The sequence below is a fragment of the Cricetulus griseus genome, chromosome 3 (genome assembly GCF_003668045.3).
Source record: "Cricetulus griseus strain 17A/GY chromosome 3, alternate assembly CriGri-PICRH-1.0, whole genome shotgun sequence".
Taxonomy (NCBI): domain Eukaryota; kingdom Metazoa; phylum Chordata; class Mammalia; order Rodentia; family Cricetidae; genus Cricetulus; species Cricetulus griseus.
The window spans coordinates 190,833,606-190,861,102 of record NC_048596.1 but is presented as its reverse complement, the minus strand read 5'-3'; the positions used below and the strand labels follow the sequence as shown (position 1 = coordinate 190,861,102).

Here is a 27,497-nt window from a genome sequence, read left to right as displayed (position 1 = left end):
GCCAGCCAACATTAAATGTTGGCCACTCAGAACTCTAGAAAGTTTGCCATTATTTCTTCTTGATGTCCAGGGACTGGTTGTTGCCTCGGTCCCAAACATTTCCCCAGTGGTCTAGAGTCAAACTAAGGGGGGTTGTTAGTTGTTGTCCCATGGTGGTCAGATGGTGAGAAACAAAAAGAGACAAAGAGACAAACATTGAGACAGACAGTTAGGCCAAACAATAAAGGCTGCAAATCAGTGCCAAACAGAAACGACAAACTCAAAGGGGAGCAGACACTTGCATCATCTACTCCCAGGGATGAGGGTTGCCTGTGCACCCTCGCCCATCCAAACTCCCCATGGAGCATCCTCCAGGGGTGGAATCAGAGGGGAATGACTTGTCAGTCTACCTCATGAGTCTCTACAAAGCCTGCATAGCCTATACAGGGTTTCCAAACAGACCGACAAAGAGAAAACATAAATCCAAATAAGCTGGCCGTACTTACCTCCTCTTAGTCACAGTAATGAGTCTGGGGTCTCCTCTGACCGACTGGCTAGCTCACCAAATGAAAGATTCACAGGCCCCTAAGGGCACAGGGTGCCGAGGAGCACCTGAGACTCAGAAAAACTAGACCAAGAGCTACAAAAGCAAGAGGGTTTGTTGAATGAATGTGCATTCAGGTGTCAGCAATATCGGGAAAGCTGCACACCCCAACAAGGGTTACAGGCTCCTTATATAGGAAAAAAATGCAGATCAGCATATAGACAAGGGGCACAAAGTGATTGATTACAAAGTATGATCTCTTTTTAGAGTGGTCACCCAGGTGTGACCTGCTTTTCTACAAAGGAAAAAAAACACAGAATGTACCCTAAAAAGTCCTCAATTGTCTGTTGGCCAGCCAGGTGTGACCCAAAGAGGGTTGTCTTGGCGATTGCCCCAGTCTAAACCATACGATGTGCCCAGGGTTGGGGCCAACTCCTTTGTAATGTGCCAAGGCCTGTGGGAAACTTTCTCTCTGTGAACTAAAATCTTTTAAAACTTTTTCCCTCAGAAAACTAAAATCTTTCAATTCCATGTAGTCCTCATTCTCAGAAAGGAGAGGGTGTCATTGTTTAGGAGTTAACTCTGTTGCAAGGTGTGGTGGCAGATGCCTGTAATACCAGCACTTTGGAGGGAGGCAGGGGCAGAAGGATCAGAAGTAAAAGGCTAGTCGTCACTAAGTAACAAGTACAAATAGAGCTTGGGCTCCCTGAGACCATTTCAATGTGTCCACAATCAAAAATAGTCACTATGGATGCATCATGAAAGTTCCAAGACAAGGAAGATTTTAAGTATTAGGGTTTCCATTTATTTGGCACCAGAATCTAATCAATGACACATGTAAGGGTATAAGGTAAGCCACAGTGGTTAAGCCTCAAACTTCTCTTAGTTTGTCTGAAAGCTAAAATCAATGTATTTGGGGCTGGAAAAATGGCTTAGTAGACAAGAGCACTTACCAGAGCAACCCACAACCACTGAAATTACAGTCCAAGGGCTTAGGATATCCTCTTCTGACCTCCACAGGTACTTGCCATCATGTATACACATAAACAGGCACACATAATAAAACATATCTTTAAAGTAATGATAATTAATGACTGCCTTCTTGGAGCAGAGTAGTATCTCACAGATTTCAATCAAGAAAATAAATAGAAATAGTGGTTCAGTAGAAATTTGGAATTTAAAGAAGAGGTTTGTTATATAGGGAATTTAAAGAAGAAATATACTACAAAAAGTAACCAGTGGTTTGGTTCCCATGTATATCTAGGTGAGCGTCATACTATTTATTTTACTTGTTAGGCTTTCTTATTTTATTTTATGCATATGAGTATTTTTCCTGCATATGTATGTATGTATGTACGTATGTATGTATGTATGTATGTATGTATGTATGTATGTATGTATTTGTGTAGGTATGTATGTTTGTATATATGTACATACCATGTGCATGCCCGGTGCCCAAGGAGGTGAGAAGAGGGCATCAGGGTCCCTGGAATTGGAGTTACAGATAGTTATGAGCCACCATGTGATTGTTGCCATCCAAACCAAGGTCCTCTGCAAGAGCAGCAATTGTTCTTAACCTCTGAGTCCCTCTCTACTCGCTTTATATTATTTCTTAAATTTAGCATACAGCTGTCTTTCTTTTTTTTCCTTTGGTTTATTGAGACAGGGTTTCTCTGTGACTATGGATGCTGTTCTGGAACTAGCTCTTGTAGACCTAATAGCTCTTGTAGCTCTTGTAGACCAAATCTTGGGATTTGTATTTAGGGCAGGATATTACTATGTAGCCCTGGTTGGTCTGTAGCACTCTATATAGATCAGGCTGACCTTGAAAACACAGAGATCTCCCTCTTCTCTGCCTCCCAAATGCTGGGATTAAAGGCATGTGCCACCATCAATGAGCCAGATCAGACAGCTTTCTTGAAGCACTTTTTTGTTTTTGTTTTTGCTGTTCAAATGATTGACAGGCCCATTTGGATCAACTCCTAAGGGGCAAACAGCATAATTTCTTTGTTCATAATCAGAAAGCCTCAAGCTAAATAGTAATTTTAGAATCTTTTGTACAGTTTAAGACCACAACATCCACAAGCAAGCCTCAGCCCAGGGTGAAAGCGAAGATGTCATTGATTCAGAGAGCCAATTGGGAGTCACAGCAGCAGCCTGAATGATCATGTGGAGAGGAAGCAGACATGTTGCTCTTCGTGGAGCAGGTAATATCTAATGGTACTTGTTTAAATGCTAATGCCAATGTATAGGAAGAAATTCATTCTGGAAATCCAGATGGTACTCCTCTAAATGAAAGTTTCTGGCATGAAAATGCAGCCAAATCTGGATCTCATCCTGAGGGTAATACAGAAATTTCAGAAGATATATGCAAGTAATATGAAGTAATGTATTCTCTTGGGAGTACACAAGGAATACTTCAGACATGGAGGAGAAAGCTGCTGGAATGATTTCAGGACCTGAAGATCTGCATTACCAAATATACGATGTTTCTGGAGAAAGCAGTTCAACAATTTCTACAGAAGATTTAAAAAATGTCTGAAAAAACAATTAGAGTTCTGTTTCTCTCGAGAAAATTTATCAAAGGATCTTTACTTGACAACTCAAATGGATGGTAATCAGTTTGTTCCAGTATGGACAGTTGCCAACATGGAGGAAATAAAAAAACTGACCACAGACCAAAATTTAATTTTTGAAGTGTTGAGATCTTCTCCTCTAGGACAAGTTAGTGAGAAGGGAAGAAGGTGAGACCAAGTCATAAGCGTTGTATTGTAATTCTCAGAGAAATTCCTGAAACAACGCCAGTAAAGGAAATAAAAGCTTTGTTTAAAAATGAAAACAGCCCCAAAGTGATAAGCTGTGAATTCTCACAAAACAGTACCTGGTATATCACTTTCCAGTCAGATACAGATGCACAACAGGCTTTTCAATATTTAAGAGAAGAAGTTAAAACGTTTCAGGGCAAGCCAATCATGGTAAGGATAAAAGCCACTGCTATATTTTTGGCTAAGAATGATTATCCATTAATGGATTCTAGTATGTATACTCAATCCAATCAGACGCCAACTCAATATCCCTCACCAGTCTTTATGCAGCCAGTGTATGACCCTCATCAGCAGTACTCAGGGTATAGTACTGTGCCTCAGTCTTGGTCTCCAAGTCCTGCACCTTACTATGTAACACTACTGGCTCCTTTTCACAATGGTAGTTTTGTGAATGGCTTTACCTCACCAGGATCGTATTAAACAAATGATGTTACTATTAATATTTGTGCACCATTCCACAACAATCCTTGGCAGCCTCATTTTAGGTCATCCCATGGTTCAGAACACTCAACAGAGGGGGATGGACCATTGAGCAGATCTAGTTCAAGGAACTTTCTCTCTGAACAACATAACCCTACAGTAACAGGGAATCAAGAACAAACTTTGAAAAAAGGATGCTCCCATTTTAGAGATGGATCAGATTGAGGACTTTGGTAGAGGCAGGAGAACTCTTTTCAGTGGTGGAAGACAAAGAGAAGCTGACAAGATCAAAAGACCCTTCAACAACTGAAGCAAAGGCTTCAACACCAAGGTTTGATTTAGTAGCTACAAATGCTCCTCCTTTACCTGGAAGTTCATCAAGAATGCGAGATGAACTTGTGTTGGAGAATAGAATGTATGATGTCACTAAAGATGTCAAGAAAGAAAAGGATAGTGAAGAAGTGAGTGTTAGTTTCCCAGTGCATTCAGAGCATGAACGGAAAGACTGTGCTTCTGCCCAGCAACTCAGCTTAAATCCCAGTCCTTCGTGTACTGCTGAGCTTCCTGCATTAAGCACAACTCAGCAAGAGGAGGATCAAAGGGAGCATTCCTCACTTCCAAAGGATGTTATCAACCAGATGACTCTACCAGTTTCTTCTCCAGCTACTGCAAAGCCATCAAGTGCAGACAGTAGTAAGGTAAACACACCCACAGCTGTGAGTCTACAGGAACCTGGAAAGTTAACTTATGCTGAAGTGTGTCAGAAGCCTCCTAAAGAACCAGCTTCAATTCTTGTATAACCACTAAGGGAAACGCCTTCCAATGTGGCATCTCCCACCAGAAATAAAGAGAATGGAGCACCCAAGCATCCTGTTGAAAAAACACACAAGAAACCAGAAACAAGGGTTAGTAAGTATCATTCTGGCTTTCGAGGCAATGCCATTCCCCGGGGGGCAGCTGGAAAAATCAGGGAACAGGGACACCAGTTTAGCCATAGGGCTACACCTCAGGGAGTGACTCAAAGTAAAGGGAGAGAGCTGTTCTTGCCACCCAGATCACCAAAACAAAAGCAAAACATAACAAAAACTACTCAGAAACTTGTCTCTTCCCACTAGAGCCTATATTGAACTGTTTCGAAGGGAGGAAGTAGCCAGGAAAGATGGGAAGTATGTCCTTAAATATGATGGATTTTGGAATTTTAAGAGGAGCTCAAATTTCATCTCTAAGTGATTTTCAAATGCTGGATGTTTCCAATCAGTATAAATATATATAAATATTTATATAATGCATATATATAAATATAATTGTTCTATTTTTGGTTTTGATGTTAATTTGCAGGGATTTCTGCCTGGAATCAATTTTGATGGTTTAGATTTAGTTTGGATGAGAAAATAAAAATACTATACATCCTTCATTATAGGAGTTTAGGGAGTGAGAGAAAATATTTTTTGAATAAACATTTCTGTAAAAATTAGAAATTACTTTTTTATTCTATTAACAGTTTCACTTGAAAAATGCAGTCTCTGACAAATGGCCTTGTGTTGCAGAGCAGGTCAGTAGATGAGGTGTGTGTTCTAGGTGTGACTGTGTACAAAGTGATTGAAGTCAAATCTTTTGTCATTTTATTAAATGATTTGAAACCTGAATGTAATATTGGAGTAGATCTTTTTGTAGTTTGGAATTTAGTTTGTTTTCTGAAATTCCCATACTGTATTATAAAGTAGATGGGAAGGGGGTGTGGAGGAAGGGAGGGAGAGGGAGTAGGGAATGACATGTGAAGTTCCTAATTTGAACTAATAAAAAAACAAAACAAAACAAAATCTTGTATTGTACTGAGCTAGCTATTAAGCTCTGATTGTGTGTGAAGCTCTGAGTACCGATCAGTCTGATATTCAAGAAAAGGATAGAGATGGTTCAAAACAAATTGACAAATTCTGTTCCAGACCTGAATACTGGATAGGTCAAATAGATTTCAGAGGTTCAAATTGCCCTGTGACTTTTTTCAAATCCTCTTTAAAATGGAGACACATTGTTTTACTTGTTTGTTAGTCTCTGTTCTTTGAGTCTTCACCTCTACAACCAAAATAGCCAACCATTTCCTGGATTGTGATTTCTCACTGTTTTGACCAACTTAATCAAATCATAGATCTAACTAAACGTTGTAATGGATTATTGAAAAATTTTATTCTTCTACCAAGGAAATTAGAATTTTAGGATGGATTAGAATTTTAGGATGCAGGATGGTACTGGCTTGCCATTAATTTATTTGTATTGGTGTTTAAAATAAAAGTGCTTCTAGATGGGGAGTCATACAATCCTCATCCAGCTTCATAGGCCAAGGCAGGTGGATTAAATTCTAGGCCCACCTGGTTTACATGAGATTCAGTCCATCCAGAACTACCTAGTGAGAGACCCTGTCTCAAAAGAAAGAAAGATTAAGCAATGTAACTGACTTTTTAAAATGATATAAAAGAGAAAAAAATGTAAGAATTAATTTCGGCAGTCTTCTTTTTCTTTTGACATTGTTTGTCATCTTTTCCCCTACCCACCAAGAAATACAGTTTGTGATTCACTGACAAAAACAGTAAGTCAAGAAATTGTTGAGATAAAGTAAGAGAAATGGTTGAGGAAAATAAATGCATAATTTCTCAGTGAATAAAGTTATAACTGTCATATACTAAATAGGCAAGTTTACATACTGGTATTTAGAATACAGCTCAAATATGAAAAACCATGTTGCATTCATCTATTAGAAGTCATACCGTTTTTATAGTGGTATGTGGGGTGGTAGTTTATTTTTCTGCTCAGGTTTAGTTACAGAGGTAAGAACAGTCCCTTACATTAGTGAGTTACATATATAAATATTGTGGACACTGGAAAGCACCATTGTGATATAAATATCAGAGTAATATATTTTAAATGAATGTAAATGCAAATTAAAATTATAATGCTGGGAAACAGATCTTTCAACTCCTAAGTGTCAGAGATTTGTGTTTCTGGGTAATTCTGAAGAGCTTTGAAAACACTACACAATTTCTGTAACCCCCAATTATTATGTCTTTGTAATTGATTCAGCTTGGCAAGCGCTTTTGGATTGGTGGTTTGGTAACATGGTATATTTGCACAGTTGGAAACGATTAGTTCTGCATACTACTTTTTTTTAAATCATTTGCTAGATGAAACAAACAATAAAACTATCTGTACTAAAATTTATGAGAACTTTAGATCCATTAAAAAGTTTTAATAATCAATTGTTAGCTGCATATCTGATAAAATTGTTTATTCTCATTACTTGGAAATGATAAACATTTAAAGTGTTAACACCCTCTGAATGCAGTGCATGTATAGAATAAACATTTTGCAAAAAAAAAAAAAAAAAAAAAGGTGTCATCGATACTATTCTTTTGCCCAATAATCAAAGCCTTGGGGTTTCAATTTCTGGCTTAACAAGTTTCTGATTATGAGGGAGGGACCCTTCTTCAATAGCCTTCAAAACTGCTAAAATCTACCTAGGTCCCTATGAAGTCAACCACTTAATTTTATAATCCAACCCATATCCTCTGAAGAGAGCAATAAGTTGTTATGAAGACTAGGGAGATGGCTCAGTGGGTAAGGGCTCTTGCTCAGCAAGCATAAAGACCTGAGTTCAAATCCCAAGCTACCACATAAAAAAGCTAGGCATGACTGAAGGTCAGAATGCCTGTAACCGGAGCATTGAGGTGAGTGGCAGATCCCAAGAACTCTCACCAGCAAGCCTAGATATTTATGAGAGTATCGGTTGGCCTGTGAGCATGTCTGTGGGGCATTTTCTTGATTTATAATTAATGTGAGAATATCCAGCCTCCTTCGGGTGGTGCTACACCTGGGCAGGTGGTCCTGTTCTATTTGTAGGAAAATAGGCTGAGCTAACCATGAAGAACAATCCAGTAAGAAGCATTTCTCCACTTCAGCAAGGGAAAGCCGTGGGCCCCGTTGGAAGCTGAGGCCTACTCCAGAGGCCTACTCAGCTCAAGGGCAGGGGGCCTCCGGGTGCTGGTAGGCCGCAATCCCAGCCAGTCCCGTGCACAAGCAGCTAGAAACTGCATTGCAAAAACGTGGGGAGATCTGGAGAACTCTCCCAGCTGGGCAGACTCTGAACACCTCAGCGGCAAAGGGAATGCACTTGTTTGGTGAAGTGGCTTGGCTTCAAGCTGTGTGCACCTGAGGAGAGAGGAAGTGTGATCCCGACCAACTCTTCCACAGTCCTTGCGGTATCCGGTGGCTCTCCCAAAGGGGGCCTAGGTTTACAATATCCTGCTTGTGACAACCAGATATCACAGGAAATTACCAATAAGGAGTCAGGTAAAAATACAAGGGAATTTAATAGGGAAATCTCACAGAGTGACCTAGGCAGCCTGGCGGGGCAGCAGTAAGTACAGCTAGCCAAAGATGAAAGCAAAAACAGAGACTGCCATGTGTGAACATCCCTCATCACCCTGACTATGCTCTCACAGGCATGGTCAGGCACACCTATAGGCAGCCCCTAGCAGGCGTGGCTACAGTCCCCTACACACCTCCTCCAGCAAGGCCATATTTCTGCTAAAAAGATCCCGACTCTTCCAACAAACCACACCTCTTTCAACAAGACCACACCTCCTCCAACAAGGCCATGCCCCCTAGTCCTTTCTAACAATCCACCAACTGGGACCCTGACATTCAAAATACAAGCTTACGGTGGCCATTCACATTCAAACAACTGCACTCTACGCCATGGCCTCCATAGGCTTATCGCCTGTCATAATGCAAAATTCATTTAGTTCAACTTTAAAAGTTCCCATGGTCGTTCATAACCTCTTCTGAGACTCAGTCACTTAAACACATGCTCACATCAGGCTGGCCTAGAACTCACCGGCCTCAACCTCCCCATCAGTCTTCCTCCTTTCTCCCCTGAGCATGTGACCTTACTTTATTTTCAACATAACATTTTTGTTGACTCCCCGGGAATCTCATATAGTGTATTCTGACCACATCCACTTCACAGTCCTTCTGTGGCTGTCCCCACCCATGTGATACTGCCCCCTCAAAAAAAAGCAAAAAGAAAAATAAGGGGGAAAAGTCTAATATGTGTTATCTCTATACTCATTGTGGCATGGTCAAACTTTCTGTGGCCTACCCTTTAAATAGAATTGAGTCCTTCCCCTCCTACATCCATGCCAGAGCCATCAAGTGTGGAGAGCTACACTTCAACATTCCCACTACACCACCTTGAACCTTGTCTTTAATGGCTTCCTGTCCAGCCCGCTACCTTTTGGAGGGGGGAGGGTAGGCATTTTCAGAGAAGCTGTCCTTGTCCCTCCTTCTCAACTGTGTATCTGCAGTCATTGATATAATAGCAAATGTGGCCTCTTTCACAGTCAGAGAGAAACCAGCTTATACATGTTTATTTAACTTTCAAACTTTGTTTAAATTTTGTGTTTTCCTTAATCTTTAAACTCATTATAAATCACAACATTGGCGGAACATAACTTAGAATGTTGCAGGTTCACATACACAGACTCTTTGATGAAATGCGACTTTCTCTCAAGATGCCTACACCCTTGTCTTAGGATGTATACTGTCTTTTACATCTATGACTCTGTCTAAAGACTTAATAGTCACTAACTCTGCTGCATCCTGATTTATCATGCCATTCTTTCCAGAGCATAGTAGTGAAAGACCTCATTTAAGTGAATGGAGGATGTGAGTGGGAAAGGAATTCCTCTAGCTGCTGGTGGCTCTGTGGGGTTGTGTTTTCTAGTTGCTGCTACTGATGCTACTTTGAGTTCTTGCTGCTTGGGAACGACGAACCTATCTGTCACAATCTTTGGGGATCCAAACTCTGCCATCTACATATGGTCCTTGACCTCTTAACCCAGGCCTTGCAAAGGGGTCAGGACACCAGCTTCAGAGCCAATGTCTTCTCAAGTTATCTGTTTGCCCAAATTATGACCCTATATGAGGAATCTGAGCCGTGACTTGGAATCGGCCCCATCATCTGTTGGGCCAGATTTTACCAAGTCAGAGCTTCCATGGTTGCTGAGGGTGTGATGAGTGGTCCACTACTTCTGGGCATGTGATTTAGGACAGCTGTCACCTCTCTCATTGTGTTTTTCTTCCATATAACAAAATTGAATCTAGAGCCTACTTTGCAGTGTTATTCTGAAGTAAAGTGAGAATTGTGTCAAATTTAGCACAGAACTAGGAATGTGATGGGAATGTGCTGTTCAGTCATGCCTGCTCAATTTATTTCTCACTCTCTCCCTCCTTCCCTTCTTCCCCCCTTCCGTCCCTCCCTCCCTCCCTCCCTCCCCCCCACGTGATTGTGTGTGTGTGTGTGTGTGTGTGTGTGTGTGTGTGTGTGTGTGTGTGTCCTGTGCCTATGCATGTGCATGTGTGTGTAGGTGCAGGTATACATGGGACACATGTGTAAGTCAGAAGACAACCTTGAGTGTTGTAGAGTACTTGGGTTACAAGTGCACACTGCCACACTCAGCCTTCTATGTGTCTTTCTAGGTCTGAACTCACTTCTTCAAGCAAGTGCTTTCTCGACTTAGCTACTGCCCACCTACTAATGTTATCTTTCAGAAGACAATGGTGATATTGTGGTTGCCTGGGAGCAACCAAATATTGTTCCAATTACATGTGTTTAAAGTCTCCCCTGCTCCCCACTCCCACTCCCACTCCCATCTCCCATGCCCCATCTCAAAATTGTGCTTCTTCAAGGCTAGCTGAAATTATTCTCCAATACACCGGTGTTAGCAGTTTGATCAAATCCAGGCCTTTTCCTTCTTAAATTCTGCCCTGTTTGATATAAATATAATATTCTGAATAAATGTAGTCAATATCTAAACAAATGCACACTGATCAGATTTGGGACTTTATTATGCAATGAAAAAACAAACCCAAAATTTAATTCTAAGCATATGTAATTCAGCTCTTAGGAATAGGACATTATTCACAAAAGAGAAAAGATGTTTATTTGAAGGACAGAATATATTCAGAATAGTTTATTTCTACAAAACCCATTTCCCCTAAGCCTTAAATTTATGCTGCTGTTTTTAAGCAATGAAGTTATTTTTATAAAATCTAGTTAAGCAATTTAATGGAAATAGCATTGTTTGAATAAAAAATTGCACACATGTGTTACTCTGAAATAGTATATGTAAGTCCAACTTTCAACTTCTAGTGACAAATTGTCCCTCATAGAGTGAAATGCACAATGATAATATATATGTAAAGAAAGTAAAAAATACTGTTATCACATATAAAAGGAGACTGTAAGGATATATAAGTGAAGGGAAAGAGGCATATTTCTTTTATTGTCATCTAAATAAAACCTCATGCAGTTCAGTTGGTAGAGCATGACCTTGAACTCCTAATCCTTTTGCCTCTGCCTCCCCAGTGATGGGATTATAGGTTTAAAGGTCCTTTTCATTTGAATCCAGATATTTCTGCATGCTAGACAATCACTCTACCCACTGAACTGCACCCCCAGTCCTGCCTTGTCTTTTTCTAAATTCTTTGTCCTCACCACCTGCTGCTCGTCTCCTTTCTTAGCTTTGTTCATTGGCTAGAAGTAGTTATAGAATGCTTAGAGCAGAAATTGATCAAATATGCTCACTCACTTTTGCGGGCAGACTTGACTGGGCACCTCCAAGAAAGCTGGGGTTGGGGAAATTGAAGAGTTAAATGAGAACCTCTCCAGACATCCCCGCTCTGATATGGCAGACAGAAGCCATGTCTCACAAGGGGATGTAGCATCTGAAAGCAAGGACCATAGGCTAACAGGGTTAAGCCTGTTAAGCATTGTGCTAAAAAGGTTTTGAATTATATAGCACCTAGAATCTCCCACTTAGGACATTCTTGTCAATTAAATATATCTATGCACTGCACAATATTTTGACCAGTAATAGACTGCATATTTGATGGTTGCCCAAGGGCTGTGATGGAGCTGAACAATTTATTGCCTAGAAACGTTTTTGCTATCCTCATGTAGCAAATTATGTGTAGCAATATATATTCTTGGTGATAGTCCTAAAAACAAACCTAACACACCACTAGGCATAAAGTTTAACATGATTCAGCACAGCATGTAATACTTGGTAACAATAATAAATGAGTGTGTTGTTTATATGCCTATCGTACACACATAACTGAAGGTCATTTGATTGCTCTGTCCCCTCAAGGACCCTGATGTGACAAAATTTTGAAAGATATTGTGTACCTTAAGGAGGTGGATCTGTCTAGTATGTCCTTGGGTGATTAGGGACACTCCTTTGAAAGGAGATCCTACTCATCATCTCTATTACTGATTTTGTTTTAGATGCTACCACTAGTTCTTGCTAACAATCTGCCACCCTCACCATTGGCCAAATCACTAGGGCTGCTTAATCTTTGGCTTTTACCCACTGAAACTATAAGCTAAATAAATCTCACTTTGTTTCACACATGTCTGTATCAGGTATCTTATTATAGTGATGGAAAGATAGTATACTCTGCTGTGTTTCCAACTGTTTTATTATGTCTTTGTACTTAGGAAAAGAAGTATATTGTGAAAGCCTGCCATGTTGGACCAGCATCATACTCACACAGCTTGTGTCTTGAGGCATTTAGAGGTCACCTGGAGTTTTGCCCTACAACATAGAGTTCATGTAGGGCATACTACAATGCTCACACAACTGGAAAAATCAACCAATGACACATTTCTCAAAATGTATTTTTATCATGACAAATTTTAAAGATAAATCTTCCAGGCATCCCAGTCTTGCTTTTCTGTCTTGAAGAACCACATAGCTATTATATTTTTCAAATATGGTAGGTCTATCTACCTGAGATAGACAGGAAGAGTTGGAAAGGGATTTGACAGCCCATTTTCAGAAGTCCCTTTGTTACCATGTCTGGGTCATTCTTTTCTGATCCCCTTTGCTACATGAAGGGTAACACCATAATGAGCTAAAGTAGAAATATGGTCTGACTCTATAAACCTATGGATATCAATACTGGCATTACAATCTTGCAATTAATAAGTGTAATTTTGACTTATTTCGGGTGACAACCAGCTTATTTATCATGAACAGCTTTAGTTGGAAGGGATATTTGGGAGGGACTTGCTAAGGGATGATAAACTCACATATGTACCTCTTGCTACTTCGACAGGCCTCATCACTCCATTTTCCCTGAGCTGACTGGGAGAACAGAACGCAGTTTTCCCGCTTGCCACCACTGGGCTGGGCACGGTCCCAGTTGAGAAAGGAGACAGCAAATCCGTGGACATCAAGGAACTTGCCTTCTGTGACCATGTCATTTATGCCCAACCAAAAGTCATTGACACCTGGCAGACTCTTCTTACTATAGTCTCGGAGGACGTTGATTTCGTCAGAATTCCTGGGGACAACCAGGGTTCCTCCCTTGGAAATGCAATCTTCATTGGCTTCATGGTAGTGCTTCAGGCCTTCTGAAGCAAGGTAGCATTTCTTATGGACTTTGGTGCCTCGAAGACAGACTGTGAAGATGGGAAATTTGATGAAGAAGTAGGATGCTTTCGTGTGTGTGTGTGACATACCTAATACTAAACCTAGCAAGCATTGATAGATGTTTGTGTAATGATTGATGTGCTGACAGTGATGAGTTACCAATGATGGCTTTACTCATGCCAGACACAATAATAGGCAATAACTAGCAATTTCAGCAACCACACAATATTGTGGTGTTTTATCATCCACATTTGTCAGGTTATTGAAGTTAGAGAAATTGTTACAAGTTATCATGCCCCCAAAGGGTTTAGGGAACATATAATGAATTCATACCCACACAAGACTCAAAACATAACCTTAAACCCTAAGTTGCTTTGAGATAATTTGTGTCCTAGTTTATGTAAGGAACCACATGGTGGGTTTCCTTGGGACGTTTAGAATGAAATGGAATTTCATAATTTAAAAAGCAACACAAACCACCTGTGGTGGCACATGCCTATAACTGTAGTACTTAAGGGGTTGAGACAGAATGCTTGCTATAAATTTGAGGTCAGCTTGATCTACAGTTCCAGCCTGGCCAGCCCTACAGAGACAGATCTTGTCTTAAAAACAACCATAAAAGCCGGGCGGTGGGGGCACATACCTTTAATCCCAGCACTCGGGAGGCAGAGGCAGGTGGATCTCTGTGAGTTTGAGACCAGCCTGGTCTACAAGAGCTAGTTCCAGGACAGCCTCCAAAACCACAGGGAAACACTGTGTGTGTGGTGTGTGTGTGTGTGTGAGAGTGTACACCTGCCAGAGTGCATTTGGCAGAGGACAACATGTGAGAGTCTGTTCTCTCCTTTCATTAAGTGGGGCTCAGGAATCAAGCACAGGTTGTCAGGCTTGGTGACAGGCACTTTTGCCTACTGAACCATCTTGCCAGCCCTCATTGTGGTTTTTGTAGACATGGTCTCATGTAATCCCAGATGGCCTCTGATTCACTATGTATCTCCGGAGAACCTTCAGCTTCTGATTTTCCCGCTTCTATCTGCTGATTCTGTGGCATTATCAGGCATGTGTCACCAAACCCTGGTTTTTTGTTTGTTTGTTTTTGGTTTTTTGGTTTTTTGGTTTTTCAAGACAGGGTTTCTCTTTGTAGCTTTGGAGTCTATCCTGGCACTCAAACCAGGCTGGCTTCGAACTCACCTGCCTCTGCCTCCCAAGTATTGGGATTAAAGGCGTGCGCCACCAACGCCTGGCCAAACCCTGTTTTTTAATGCAGTGCTGGAATAGGACCCAGGCCTTTGCACATGTGAGGCAAGTGTGTTCTATCAACTCAGCTACAGCCATGCTCTAATAAACAAGGGTCTTGACACAGATCCCAAGCTGGCATGGAGCCTGGTCTGGCCTTCAATAAACTTGTCACTCCTGAGTGTTGGGGTTACCAGGTATGCACAACCATGCCCAGCTGGAACTGTGGTTTTCTTACAAAGATAAACAGGGGATAGTAATATTGCTTAGGTTATTCAGGATAAAATAAAGCCACAGGTAGTTTAAGGGTTTAGTACTGTTGAGCCAAGCTCTAGAGCCATAATGCATGACCTAAGTCTCCCTCCATCACATTTTAGTATGAAGTATTGGAGAAGCCAATTCAAAGTGACTATTCAACATATATATTGGAAAATTAACTTTTAGGTAGTAGCCTGGTATGCTGATGCATTGCTTTTTGGGAGGTGGAGGCAGGGTGATTTGGAGTTCAAAGTCAGCCTCAGCTGTGTAGTGAGTTTGAGCCATACAACTCAATTTAAGGCTCTGTCTCAGAACAAAGCATTAATGGTGTCAGAACACGCAGAAAGAGTAACCTATTTTTTTCTCATTATACAGAATCATTTGGCCTTACTTTAACTTTCCAATTATGTATGCCTGGAAAGCTGATAAAAAGAGTGTTATCACCCTGTTCCTAGGCAGCATTGTGTACGGTGAAGGTGACCCTGGTTTGGTAGCATACACTAGCTTGGAAGGAATGACTACTTGATGGGAAGCTGTGACTTCATTAACCTGAAGGTGCTAACTTTAATAGGCAGTATTCCTGTGGGGACTCTCAAAACTCAACTCTCGAAGCCAGTGTGAGAGATATTGGCTCCTGGTATCCTTACAGGCCAGGGCTACTCAGGACCTGTGCCTTCTGTTTTCATTCATTAAAGCACAGAAGTATGTGCAGCTAGTAGGCTGTGGAGGAGAGCTTTTCTCCAGACAAAGTCTGTTAGCAAGCAGAGGCCTTAACAATATCTTTACATGCGCATCCATGTTGGGTGTAGTCTTGTTGGTGTGGACCTGTTTCAGTCAAATCTCTGTGGCTCCCTAATGGCACTCAGTGAACATCTGGCAGGTAATGCTTCATTTCAGTCATTTAATACTCCTTTTGTTATGTTTCCCCACCTATAAAGAAGGTAATTAAGGCTGGAAATGGTGATGTATGCCTTTAATCACAGCACCCTTTGTTAGGTTGATGCCAGCCTAGTCTATATGGTTAGTTCCATGACAGCCAGAGCTACAGAGTAAGACCCTGTCTCAAACAAGCAGACACACAGACATAAGGTAATTAAGACCTGGCCTTTAAAGTATCTCTCTGTGTGTGCTTCTGTGTGTGTGTCTGTGTATGTATGTTTCTGTGTGTGTGTATGTGTGTGTGTGTGCATGTGTTTCTGTGCAAGTTTCTGTGTGTGTATGTCTGTGTTTGTATATTTCTTTCTGTGTATGATTTGTGTGTGTGTGTGTGTGTGTGTGTGTGTGTGTGTGTGTATTTCAGTGTGGAAGCCAGAGGCTAATGTCATGCATCTTCTTCAATTGCTCTCTACCTTGTTTTTCTAGTAGGTATTTCACTCTGCCTAGAGCTCCCTGATTCAGCAGACTGGCTGGCCAGTGAGCCCCAGGGAACTTCCTGTGTTCTAAGTCTAGACTTGGCTGTCCTGAACCTCATTCTGTATACCAGGCTGGATTCCAACTCAGAGATCCCCCTGTCTCTGCCTCTCAAGTGCTGGGGTTAAAGGCATGTGCTAGCATATCTGGCTGTCAATTTTGTTTTGTTTTTTGTCTTGCTTTGTTTTGTTTTTAATTAACAGACAATCCCCAGAACTCAACATTCAACCTGGATGAGCTCAATCCCAGGCAATGGCTGATTCTTGCCTGCTCCCCTTCCAGAGCAGACTCTGGTGACTGACCATCTCACCTGTCTGCAGAGCTTGCATTTCTTTCAGGGCATTCACTTCCCGCCACAGCTTTTCTACTTGAGACTTCAGGTCACCATCCTTTTCTGGGGGGCGTGGTTGGGTGGGGGAGGGGGTAAGATGGAAAACATTTGATTAGATAAAATGGAAATGTAAAAAAACAAAAATAGGAGTCTATAAGGTTGACTCAGGGATACAGAGGAACTGGCCATCTCTTGTAAGCAGGCAAGACTTCCAGTAGAGGGGTTGGGATCCCAACCCAACCCAACCACAAAACCTTCAACCTACAATTTGTCCTGCCTACAGGTGATGAAGAAATTGTGGGAGTTGACAACCAATGACTGACCCAGCCTGAGACCCATACCATGAAAGGGAGCTCACCCCAGACACTTCCTGGGAGGTCAAGACCAAGAGGCTGGACAGCCTAGAGACCTCCTAGGATAGAATCAAACACAACTGGAAAAAAAAAGTCAATGAAATGATTCCTAATGATATTCTGCTATACTTAGATAAGTGCCTAACCAAGTTGTGATCATAGAGGCTTCATCCAGGAACTGATGGAAACAAATGCAGAGACCCACAGCCAAACATTTGGCAGAGCTCTGAGAATCCCGTAGAAGAGGGGGAGGAAGGATTGTAGGAGCCAGAGGGGTCAGGGACACCATAAGAAAACCCACAGACTCAACTAACCTGGGCTCATAGGGGCTCACAGAAACTGAACAGATAACTGTTCTAGGGGGTATGCATAGGACTGACCTAGGGCCTCTGTATATATGTTACAGTTGTACAACTTGGTCTTCTTGTGGGACTCCTAACAGCCGGAGCAGGGACTGTCTCTGACTCTGTTGCCTGCTTTTGGGACCCTTTCTTCCTTCAGGGTTGTCTCATCCAGCCATAATAGGAGAGGAGATGCCTAGTCTCACTACAACTTAATATACACCATGGCCACGGCTGTCTGATATCCATGGGAGGACTGCCCTTTTCCAAAGAGATACAGAGGAGGAGTGAATAGGGGTGGGGGGAGGGACTGGGAGGAGAGGAGGGAGGAGGAACTGAAGTTGAGATGTAAACAAACAAACACAGCTTTGGAATGTAGAATCCAAGGCAGTGGTGGTTCTGATGAGCTGAGCCAAGTGTGCCCTGAAGACAATATACAAAGAGACCCTGGGTGAGAAGGATTGTAGATACTTTGCAGGTGGTGTCTGCTCTCATCTCTCCTTACCAAGCCTAATTGCATTCTGAGTAGACTTCTATGATAACCCTGGAAATTAGCATCCCCACTGCTAACCTTCCCCAAACCTTGTTTATTTTCCTTCAGAGCACCATCTGGATTTTACTTACTTAGTTTCCTTGGTTTATTATCCAGGATTCACACAAACAACAGTGAACATGAATGGCGCTTGTATTGAGGGTATATACTTTGGGAGATATAAAAGGTTTATGCTGTTTGAATATTAATGGAAGACAGGGTGAGTGCAAAGAGCTAAATGCCATGGTGGGTAAGGCCAGAACTCAGACTCTCCTCCTTGACCCTGGGACTTTTATGATGCTGATGGGGTATGGTGGAGGTGCAGTGGCTCCTGGAGGGCTTGAGTGATAAAGGACCATTGAAAAGTTACCTATGGGAAACTCATCACCTACTATTTCTCCTTATTCCTTGTTCTCTAGCCACTTTATTTACCTCTTTCTCCACCTCCCCATTCCCCCTTTGGTGGTATTAGAGATTAATATAGTTATTGACTCTACCAATAACTATATCCCTAGCCCCGGTTATTTATTTGTTCTTGAATGTTCTTAGATGGGGTAAAAAAAATCTTCATGATTGTCTTTGGCTAACCTCAGTTGTACATAAGTAAGTAGCTGTGACTGAATCTAAATTCCAGAAGAATGGGGACTGTCTTCATGATCACTAGGAACTGTGACAAGCCACACAAAATGCTACAGAGGAATATATTAAAAGACATCATACATACTAGGCTGTGAGACCAGCTCTTTCACTGTCTCTGAGATCCTTAGGGAAGAAGGTGCAGAGAAACAGAAAGCTGCATTCCACCCTCTGAAAGTCTCCAAGACCATAAGATGCAGAACTCAAACGTGGGTGTCTCTGGCTTCCAGCCTGTTCATTCTCACTCCTCTGATCTGCTTCTGTAATGCAGCTGTCTCCAGCTCATTGGTCCTCAGCACATGGACTTAGACAGAGATGATGAGTAAAGATGATTATGAACCATCTCCAGCTGTCTCTGTAGGGCTGCTGTGTGGAGACTCGGATATGTGGACTGGGAAGGTGGCTCAATCAGTAATGATTGCCAAGTTCGACCTTCCAGAACCCAAGTTTAACCAATAAAGCTAGGCATGGTGGCATGCTTATAATCCCAGTTTGAGAAGCAGATACAGGCAGATGCCTGGGGCTCCCTGGCTGGTCAGCCTTGCCTACTTGTCAGAACTCTAGACCAAGAAAAGACACTTCTAATAAAAAAGAAAATCAAACAAAAAATAACAAGGTGGATGACACCTGAGAAATATTAGAGGCTGTTTTCTGGGTTCCATATACATATGTATACTTGTGAACACATACTGACATACATGTACAGGCACACATACAAAAGAAAATCAGTTTTGTGTCTTTGTGATTTCTCAGGAGAGTATAAAATCCAGTGTCCTAATTCTCTGTCCCCTTAAACTTGTGCTTCACAAGCCAGATGTTTTCACATTTGGGCCAGGAAACTGCCTTCTGGGGTATTCAGCACCCCCTCCACCTCTGTTTCACTTGACATTGTACATCAGTTCTTAAGCATTTAACAGCTCAGCTCAGGAATGCCATTGCCCACATATTTTTTTTTCCGGTGAGACTGCTCAAACTGGAATAAATAAAGGGGCATTTAGGATGCAAACCCATCAGCTCCTGGGGCCAGGTTTGCAAAGGCCCTCTGTGGTCTTGTTTCCAACTTACAAGCTGTCAGCTAGACACATTTCATCCCCCTTCCTTCCTGCTTAGCTTCCAGCTCCTATTCTATTTAAATAAGTAGCTGTAAACACTGTCATTACCACAAAGACACATGTGTTCCTATTAGGCTCCTGGGAGATCATTATGGCAGCCATCATCTGGGTACCTTGGTGGCTTCCGCTCTCCATTGCTCAGATGTATGAACAGAAGGAATGCCCAGAGGAGCTAGCTCACTCTAAAAGGTATATTTTATTCATTAGTATAACACATAATTTGTTGAGACCCATGAAGTAAGTACTTAGGGAACACTTGTATTTGGTGCTTAACTGCTGTCACCACTTTGAGTCTCTTAAAGGGGCTCCTATTCCTTTGTGTTCGTGGCTATGCAGTATCAGATTCAAGATAGAAAACACAACAAATATTTCCAGTGGAAACATGGTAAGGTGTTGGTTTGTGCAGTTAAGTGAGAATGGCATAGACTAGTGCTATCATTTGAAGGGACAATTAGAGAGTCTGATTAACAGAGAACATTGCTTCTAGAAAGTATACTACAGTCTCTTAGTACAAGGATAGACATATGCGCACAAAGGTCTTATGCAGAACACTGTGTCAAACAGAAACTTTGCCAAGGAAGAACCAGTTAAGTGGGAACCTCCCCAAACAATAAAGTAACCTGCCCAGCTGTTAAAATGAATGAAACATGCCTCCATTTATAGCTATTCAAGACTGAGCACTTCAAGTAAAGTTATTTACCTGTCAAATATTTGTAATGTCAATCTGTTTTTAATAGTAGATAATTATGAGTAAGGATTGGAAGGGAAAAGGCAGATTTTACTTTTTTGGTAATGGTGGTTTTGTGGTTTTGAGACAAGGTCTTAATGAAACCCAGGCTACGCTTAAATCTGTTATATAATTGAAGCTAGTCTTGAACTCACAGTCTTCTGCTTCCACCTCCCAAGTTCTGGGATTACAGATATGTGTCACCACTCCTGCCTTGGCTTTCACATTTGGGTCTGTAAACTTTGGGACTATCTCAAGGAACTCAAAATATATATATAAAAAACCAAAACAAACAAACAAAAAAACCACGTGAATAGGTGGGAAAAGAAGTAACCAGCAAATTGAAGCCGATTGCTTTACCTCTTGTAGACCTGATTTTCATTAGATCTGAAGGCAAAGATTATTACTTTGGGGGAGGGGGGATGATTAAGATGTGTTTTGCTGGGCGATGGTGGCACACGCCTTTAATCCCAGCACTCTGGAGGCAGAGGCAGGCGGATCTCTGTGAGTTTGAGGCCAACCTGGTCTACAGAGCGAGCTCCAGGACAACCTCAAAAAAACAATACAGAGAACCCTGGTCTCAAAAAAAAAAAAAAAAAAAAAAACCACCACCACCAACAAAAACAAACCAAAAAGATGTGATTGCAAATGATTAAAATAACATTCCGGCTGGGGGTGATATTAGGATAGGAGAGAGAGAGCAAGAAGGAATCAGAAAGAGCAAAGAGCTTGCATATATACATTTTACCCTCTCCCCACAGTTCCTACTTCAGTAAAAAATGGAGAGTCACAAAAGCATGGCACACCACTCAGTGTCTTCTCTCTTTTTTTTTTTTTCTGCCATCCTCACCTGCCGTTCGCTATACACTTCACCTCCTCATGAGAACTATCTGAAACTTTCATTTAAAGAGATTTCAGGGAGAGGCAATACTTTAGAAGGAAAAACATCTCTGCTTAAACAACCTTCCCTCAGACCAGACTTTCATAGATGCCCTTTGGAAATGGTCCTTGGGAATAGGAAATAAAACAAAACAAAACAAAACAAAACAACCCAAAAACAATAACAGCAAAGACCCACAAGAGGGTTCATCATCCACTGCTGACAGGTGAAATCTAGACTTTAGTGGAGGCTTTTGTTTGTTCACGTTTTGTTTGTTTGTTTGCTAAGATAGGGACTCATGAGGCCCAGGCTCGAACTCCCTAGCCAAAGAGGACTTTGACATCCTGATCCTCTTGACCTGTAAAACAAGCTTGTTTCTAATTTAAATTAAAAAAAATAGAAAAGAAAAAATAAAAAATAAAAGGAAATCCTGATCCTCCTGCCTCCACTTCCCAAGTGAGCCAGCTGTCCCTTGCAGCTTGGCTTTGCATTTAACAAAGTGAAAGTGCTAAGGAAACAGTGCTATTTCAACATGATATTTTTGTTGAAACACCCTGTTAGGAAAATGACTCAGAGCCTGAGATAAAACGTCACTGGGACATCTGCATTTCTCTTTTGCTCTGGTTTCCATCTCAGGCAGATACAGTCCCATCATCTTGGTTCTTTGCAGCTGTGAAGTTTTTGTCTCTCAACCTAGCATAAACCAACCTCAAATCCAGCTATGCTTGGCAAGTGAATTCCATGTCAAAATATCTTTAAATCCTGTCTGATTTTGTGTTGACAGGTTCTTAAAGAGACATTCAGTGGTCCATGATATGAAAAATTAGATACATGATTTCAACAACTGTCCCAAAGGGGAAATAAACCCACAGGATAGCCAAAAGGAAGCCAGTCGCCCCAGCCATCTAACTTAATGAGACTGTAGTGAGCTTACAAATATATTTGAATATATTTATACCCAGATGATCACAGGATACCACTAATCAGTATATTGCTTTCCCACCACCCATAAAGCCGTATATCCACAGGTCCATGTGAGTTCTAGCTCAGAAACGCTCCACCTTATCAAAATTCATTGGACAAAAGGCACAAATACAGACTGTTTTCATTATAAAATATTTTTCAATAATAAAAAAAACCTGCTAGTATATGATTTCTTTAAATAGCAAACTCCCCCAGAGACTCCAAAAGTCACCGGATCCCCTGCAAAGCCACACACCCACGATGTAATGTTGATCTCCTGGTGCCGTTTGGGTATGAACCTAGTGCTATACCTTCCCTGCCTGAGTAAGCCTAGGGTTTTTGCGGGGCAGCAAAGTCCCATTACCTTTCACACGGCGTTTGCTGTGTTTCCTGGCTTTCACTCTGGATGGGTAGCTATTGGTCTGGTCCAGGAGTAAGCTGGCCACCAGGATACAAATGACAAGTCCATTCTTTGCCATGGTTCTGGGACAAGCCAGTCTGGCCACTTGGTCAGCAGCGCTGGAGCAACTAGGAAGCAGGGAGGCTGTCAGGTCACATCTTGCTCTGGGCTGCCTGGGGCTGACTTTATATAAGGGAGCTTCAAGGTTGGCTAGAAGCCCGCTGACGGAAGGTTGGAAAGTTCCTCCGATCATGGCATAAGGGGGCCTGCTGTTCTTTTACCTCATGCTGGGCTCCTGATGCATATATTTTTATTCTGTTTGCATTTTCCTATCCATTTGCCTTTTCAGAGTGTATTTGAGTAAAAGAAAGACTTGCTTTTTTAAAAACGTTGATATATGAAGTATATTTAATATATACTATATCTGGGAAGCTTGAGGTCTCTGTGAAGACCCAATATGTAAGCCTTGGTATTAGAGCTTCGAAGTGTATTAAATATCTGGAAAATGAATCCATTTTAGTTCTCAGAGTTTAAAAAAAAATAGCCAAATTGCCTGAGGATGTGTCTCAGTGACACAGTGCTTGCCTGGCAGATGTGGGACACTGGGATGAACTCTCAGCAGCAGAAAATAAAGTGATACTATGACCCCTCTCCCCAAGGAAAAAGCCTAAATCCCATCAGGGAAGTTCCTGTATGTGCATTGTGTGTGCATGTGTGTTTGTGTCTGTGTGTGTATGCGAAAGTATGTTACAAACACATGTGACAGTCAGAGGGCAATTTTCAGGAGTCAGTTCTTTCCTTTCACCATGTAGGTCCCAGGGATCAGACTCAGTTCTTCAGTCTTGGTGACAAGCACTTTTACCCCCTGAGCCATTCCCCTGGCCCATTTATTTTTATTTTTAAAACTAAACCTGTGTGGTAGTGGTACACACCTTTAATCCCAGCACTCAGGAGGCAGATGCCAGATGATCTCTGTGAGTTGGAGGCCAACCTGATCTACAGAGTGAGTTCCAGGACAGCAAAAGCTACAGAAACAAACCCTAAACAAAAACAAACAAATGAACAAAATGAAAAAACTAAAATCTTATTTTAGTTCCCATGTAGACCAAAGTGGCTTCAAGCTTGCTATATAGCTAAAAAATGACCTTGATACTCTGATTCTCCAGGCTCTATTTCCCAAGGGCTGGATTCTAGATATTTGCTACCATTTCCAATACCACTGTGCATTTAAACAGGTTAAGTCTGAACACTCATGTGTCCACACACTACTGTGTCTGCATTATTCTGCTGGAGTTCAGGGATTGGAAATGAATTATGTAAGAAATAGAGGAATGCAATGAGGGATTTGCAGAGATGTCTTAGCAGTTAAGAGAGACTACTGCTCTTGCAAAGGACCCAAGTTTGGCTCTGAGCACACACATCTGGTGGCTCACAACCTCCTGTAATTCCAGCTCTAGGGGGAATCCCACATCTCCACAGGTAACCGAACTCATGTGCACAAACCCTGACAAATGCAAAAATAATAAAAATTAAAATATTTTAGAAAAGTAAATAGATAATGACAATGAAAGGCTGTAATTGTTCTTAGCTAGATATGAATTTTAAGACTGTGTATTATGTGGGGGTGGGTGGGATGGGATTGATGGTGTAGGTAATGTGCTTTTTGGAGAAGCATGAGACTTATATACCCAGGACCCAGGAAAAGCAAGTGAGTTTGATACCCTACCTGTAATTCCAACACAAGAGAGGCAGAGACAGAAAATCCTTATAATAAGGAGTTCCAGATGTTTGTGAGCCACCATGTGATTCTGGGAACCAAACCCAAGTCCTCTGCAGGAGCATCAAGTACTTTTAATTCCCGAGTCATCTCTCCAGGCTCCAAATATTGCTTTTATGAGACACGTCTTTTACTACATAGCTCAGGCTGACATGACACTCACTGTGTAACCCAGGATGATCTCAATATCAGGCTATTTTACTCTTTATAGCAAGCCTATATGCTTGCTGTATGTGATTGAGAATGAGTCTCGAAAGGCCTAAGTGGTCTTGCCAGTATCACTAAGGTTCCCAGGGCCAGAGATGACATCACAGTCTACTTTTCCCTGACTCTGGAAGGCTTGGGCTGCAAAAAAATGAGCTTTGATTGAAGGGGGGAAAAGATCAATCTGTAAAGCAAACATTGATTCCACAATTGATCAAAAATGTTTATGCCATCTCTGCAAATCCTTTCCTCAGAGGGGGATAATTCAAGTTGCCAAACAATGATGAAAAGCCAAGTGTGTGTCTTAGATCTTGGAGCTGCACTACCCTCACAGTACCCTTGGAAGGGAAGGCATTTTTTTTTCTTCTCAATAAGTATATAAGGTTTTTAGGCTCTTTGTTACTTTCCAGGAAAACCTCTGATACCTTTTATATTTGATTTTCTTTGAGTCTCATCCAAAAGTCCACGCTTCTTTCTTCTCAAGTTAGTAGGATTTATTTATTTTAGAATTGTGGGGGTTTTTTTTTAGTCTTAAAAATTATTATTTTATACTCTGGCCCTGGACACATGGGGAAGGGCCCAGGCCCAGCACAGGAAGATTTGGTGGACTTTGCAGAGCCCTGGTTGAGGGCCCTACCCTGCCTGGGGAGTGGTGGTGGATGGGGTGGGGGGTAGATTGGGGGTGGAGGAGGAAGGATGGGGGTGAGGGGAGGGAGAGGGAGAAGGGACTTACATGTGAAACAATCTTGTTCCCTAACTTGAATTAATAAAAAAAGAGAAAAAAATATTATTTTATGTGCATGAGTAGTTTTCTCCCATGTACCTGTGTGAATTATGTGCATGCCTAGTGCCCACAGGAGTCAGAAGAAGGTGTTGGATCCCATAGAACTGGAGTTACAGATAGTTGTGAGCTTCCAGGTGGATATTAAGAGTCGAACCTGGATCCTCTGCAAGAACAGTAAGGGCTCTTATCTGCTGAGTCAACTCTCCAGGCCCAGTAGAGTTTATTTATTTATTTATTTATTTATTTATTTATTTATTTATTTATTACAGAGTAGCATTAAATCTACAGACACTTTGAGCCAGGGGGACAAAAACTTCCTTCATACCTTGCCACCCTTCTTGTGCCTGCCAGCATAGTTCTTCCTACTGGCAACATTTTGAATTAGTGTGGTGAGTTTGTTACAATCAAAAGATTAGTATGTTACAATCTATGATAATGTTATGACATAACCAATTGATATGTTACAATCAAAGGATACGTCACTTATTAACTAAGGATGGATTTGCCATTTGTTCACATTATGTGGGTGTGAACAAATGGACAATGCTGTATCCATGGTTATAGTATCCTACACAATGGTCTCACTAAATCTGACGCTCTTGGTTAATCAAACCATCCCTGCTGGGAGCTCAAATCCCCTATACTCACTTGCTCCATAATCTTGTTCCCTCTCAGGGAGTCAGATTCTTTATCAGAGACTCATCCATTGAATCTACTCCCCTCCAATTCTTATGTCTGGCTTCTCATATGACACCTCAAGTTTAATGTCTTAGAGGCATTTCAATATATAATGGTTAAAAATTAAATGCTGTTTTCTTTCCCCATGAGCGTCCTGTGAATTTAAAAAAAAAAAAAAAAAAGTTCTGTTTACTGACCCTGTGTTTCCCATCACAGTAAATGTCTTCATCATCCACTCAGTGGACCAAATCCGAGCCCCTGAAGTTATCTTTGGGTATGGCTTAGCTCTCTAACATCCCAAACCCATAACCATCTGAACATCGAATGTTGGGATTGCCCCTCCCCCCACAGCCACTTTGAGACAGAGCTTCTGTTAAATTTAAACATCAAACTAGATTTCGATAGCTGTTTATGAGATTTATATACCACCTGTGTCTCCCAAAGCTCTTCCTGGTGACTCTCAGGTCAAAGAGACTGCTTGCCAAGTTTGAATTATAATCTGACGGTCACTTTGGTCACTTTAATCACAACTGTGTCCCCCCACACACAGAGCCTTTCAAGATATTTTCCTGTGGTCTTCTACCTTATCCCTCCCAAAACTTGAACTGTTGTGTATTCTGGTGTGACTGTGGCTGGTCCCTCCTCTTTTAGGTCTGAATTCAATGTCACCTCCACACTCAGGCTTTCTCTGCACTGTCTAAGCACCATCTGCTGTTCTCTACCACAGTTTGATACCTTGGACTTTGGTTTTATCCACTCATTTGCTGGCTATCTGTAAGCTGGAGACTGGGTCAGTGAGCTTGCTTAGATACACAGTACAATCCTTGCTCTGTAGCATTTTCTGAGTAAATACTTGAGAACATGTGCAGGCAACTGTGATTCTGTGTCCTTCCAATCCTCCCTCCTTTCCAAGCAATGAGGCCCATCACCAGAGGAATACAGCACCTCAACCCACAGAAGTGCGATGAGTTTCGTGGCTGTGTTAGCACTTGGAGTCCTGCTAAGAGGTCATCACTCTGAGCCCTGGGGAAGCTCTGAATATCTAACAGGTGCTCAGTCTTGTGCTCAGACACAGGTGGAAACCCTGCCTTGACTTTAAAAAGCTTTTGTTTTAAATTTATTTATCCTACATTATGTGTATAGGCACTTTGCATTCATGTATTATCCTAGTTAGGGTTATTATTATAGGATTATAACCAAAGCAACTTGGAGATGACAGGGTTTATTGGACTTACACGTCCATGTCACTGTTCTTCATTGAAGGAAGTCAGGACAGGAACTCAAGCAGGGAAGGAACCTGGAGGCAGGAGCTGACGAAGAGGCCACGGAGGAGTGCCATTTACTGGCTTGACCCCTGTGGTTTGCTAGGCCTGCTTTCTTGTAGAACCCAGGACCACCATCACAGGGGGTGGCACTTCCCACAATGGGATGGGCCCTCTCTCATTAATCATTAATTAAGAAAATACCTTATAGTCTTGCCTACAGCATGATCTTATGGAAGCATTTTCTGAATTGAGGCTCCATCCTCTCAGATGACTTTTGCTTGTGTCAAATTGAACAAAATTATTCTTCAGCACATGTATCTCTGTGTGATGCCTGCATGCCTGGTAACTGGGGAG

At 41.6% G+C, this 27,497-nt stretch overlaps 1 protein-coding gene and 1 pseudogene across 1 annotated transcript; one reads left to right on the top strand and one right to left on the bottom strand.

Annotated features, from left to right (window-relative positions):
* Positions 1-2,709: 2,709 nt before the first annotated feature.
* Positions 2,710-4,883, top strand: LOC100763763 (annotated as a pseudogene).
* Positions 4,884-12,896: 8,013 nt separating this feature from the next.
* Positions 12,897-22,514, bottom strand: Clec3a (C-type lectin domain family 3 member A). Its single transcript, XM_027406117.2, has 3 exons — positions 22,400-22,514; positions 16,471-16,554; positions 12,897-13,288 (listed from the first exon to the last, which is right to left on the bottom strand). The coding sequence occupies exons 1-3, from the start codon at positions 22,512-22,514 to the stop codon at positions 12,897-12,899; spliced, it is 591 nt and encodes a 196-aa protein (XP_027261918.1).
* Between the last annotated feature and the right edge of the window lie 4,983 nt (positions 22,515-27,497).

What these genes read in the sequence shown, in the direction of transcription:
- Clec3a (XM_027406117.2), bottom strand. Translation starts at nt 22,514, where the DNA reads ATGGCAAAGAATGGACTTGTCATTTGTATCCTGGTGGCCAGCTTACTC. An exon ending in CAGCAAACGCCGTGTGAAAG is followed by an intron (nt 16,555 to 22,399) that starts GTAATGGGACTT and finishes CACGCCCCCCAG; the next exon opens with AAAAGGATGGTGACCTGAAG. An exon ending in AATGCAAGCTCTGCAGACAG is followed by an intron (nt 13,289 to 16,470) that starts GTGAGATGGTCA and finishes CCATCTTCACAG; the next exon opens with TCTGTCTTCGAGGCACCAAA.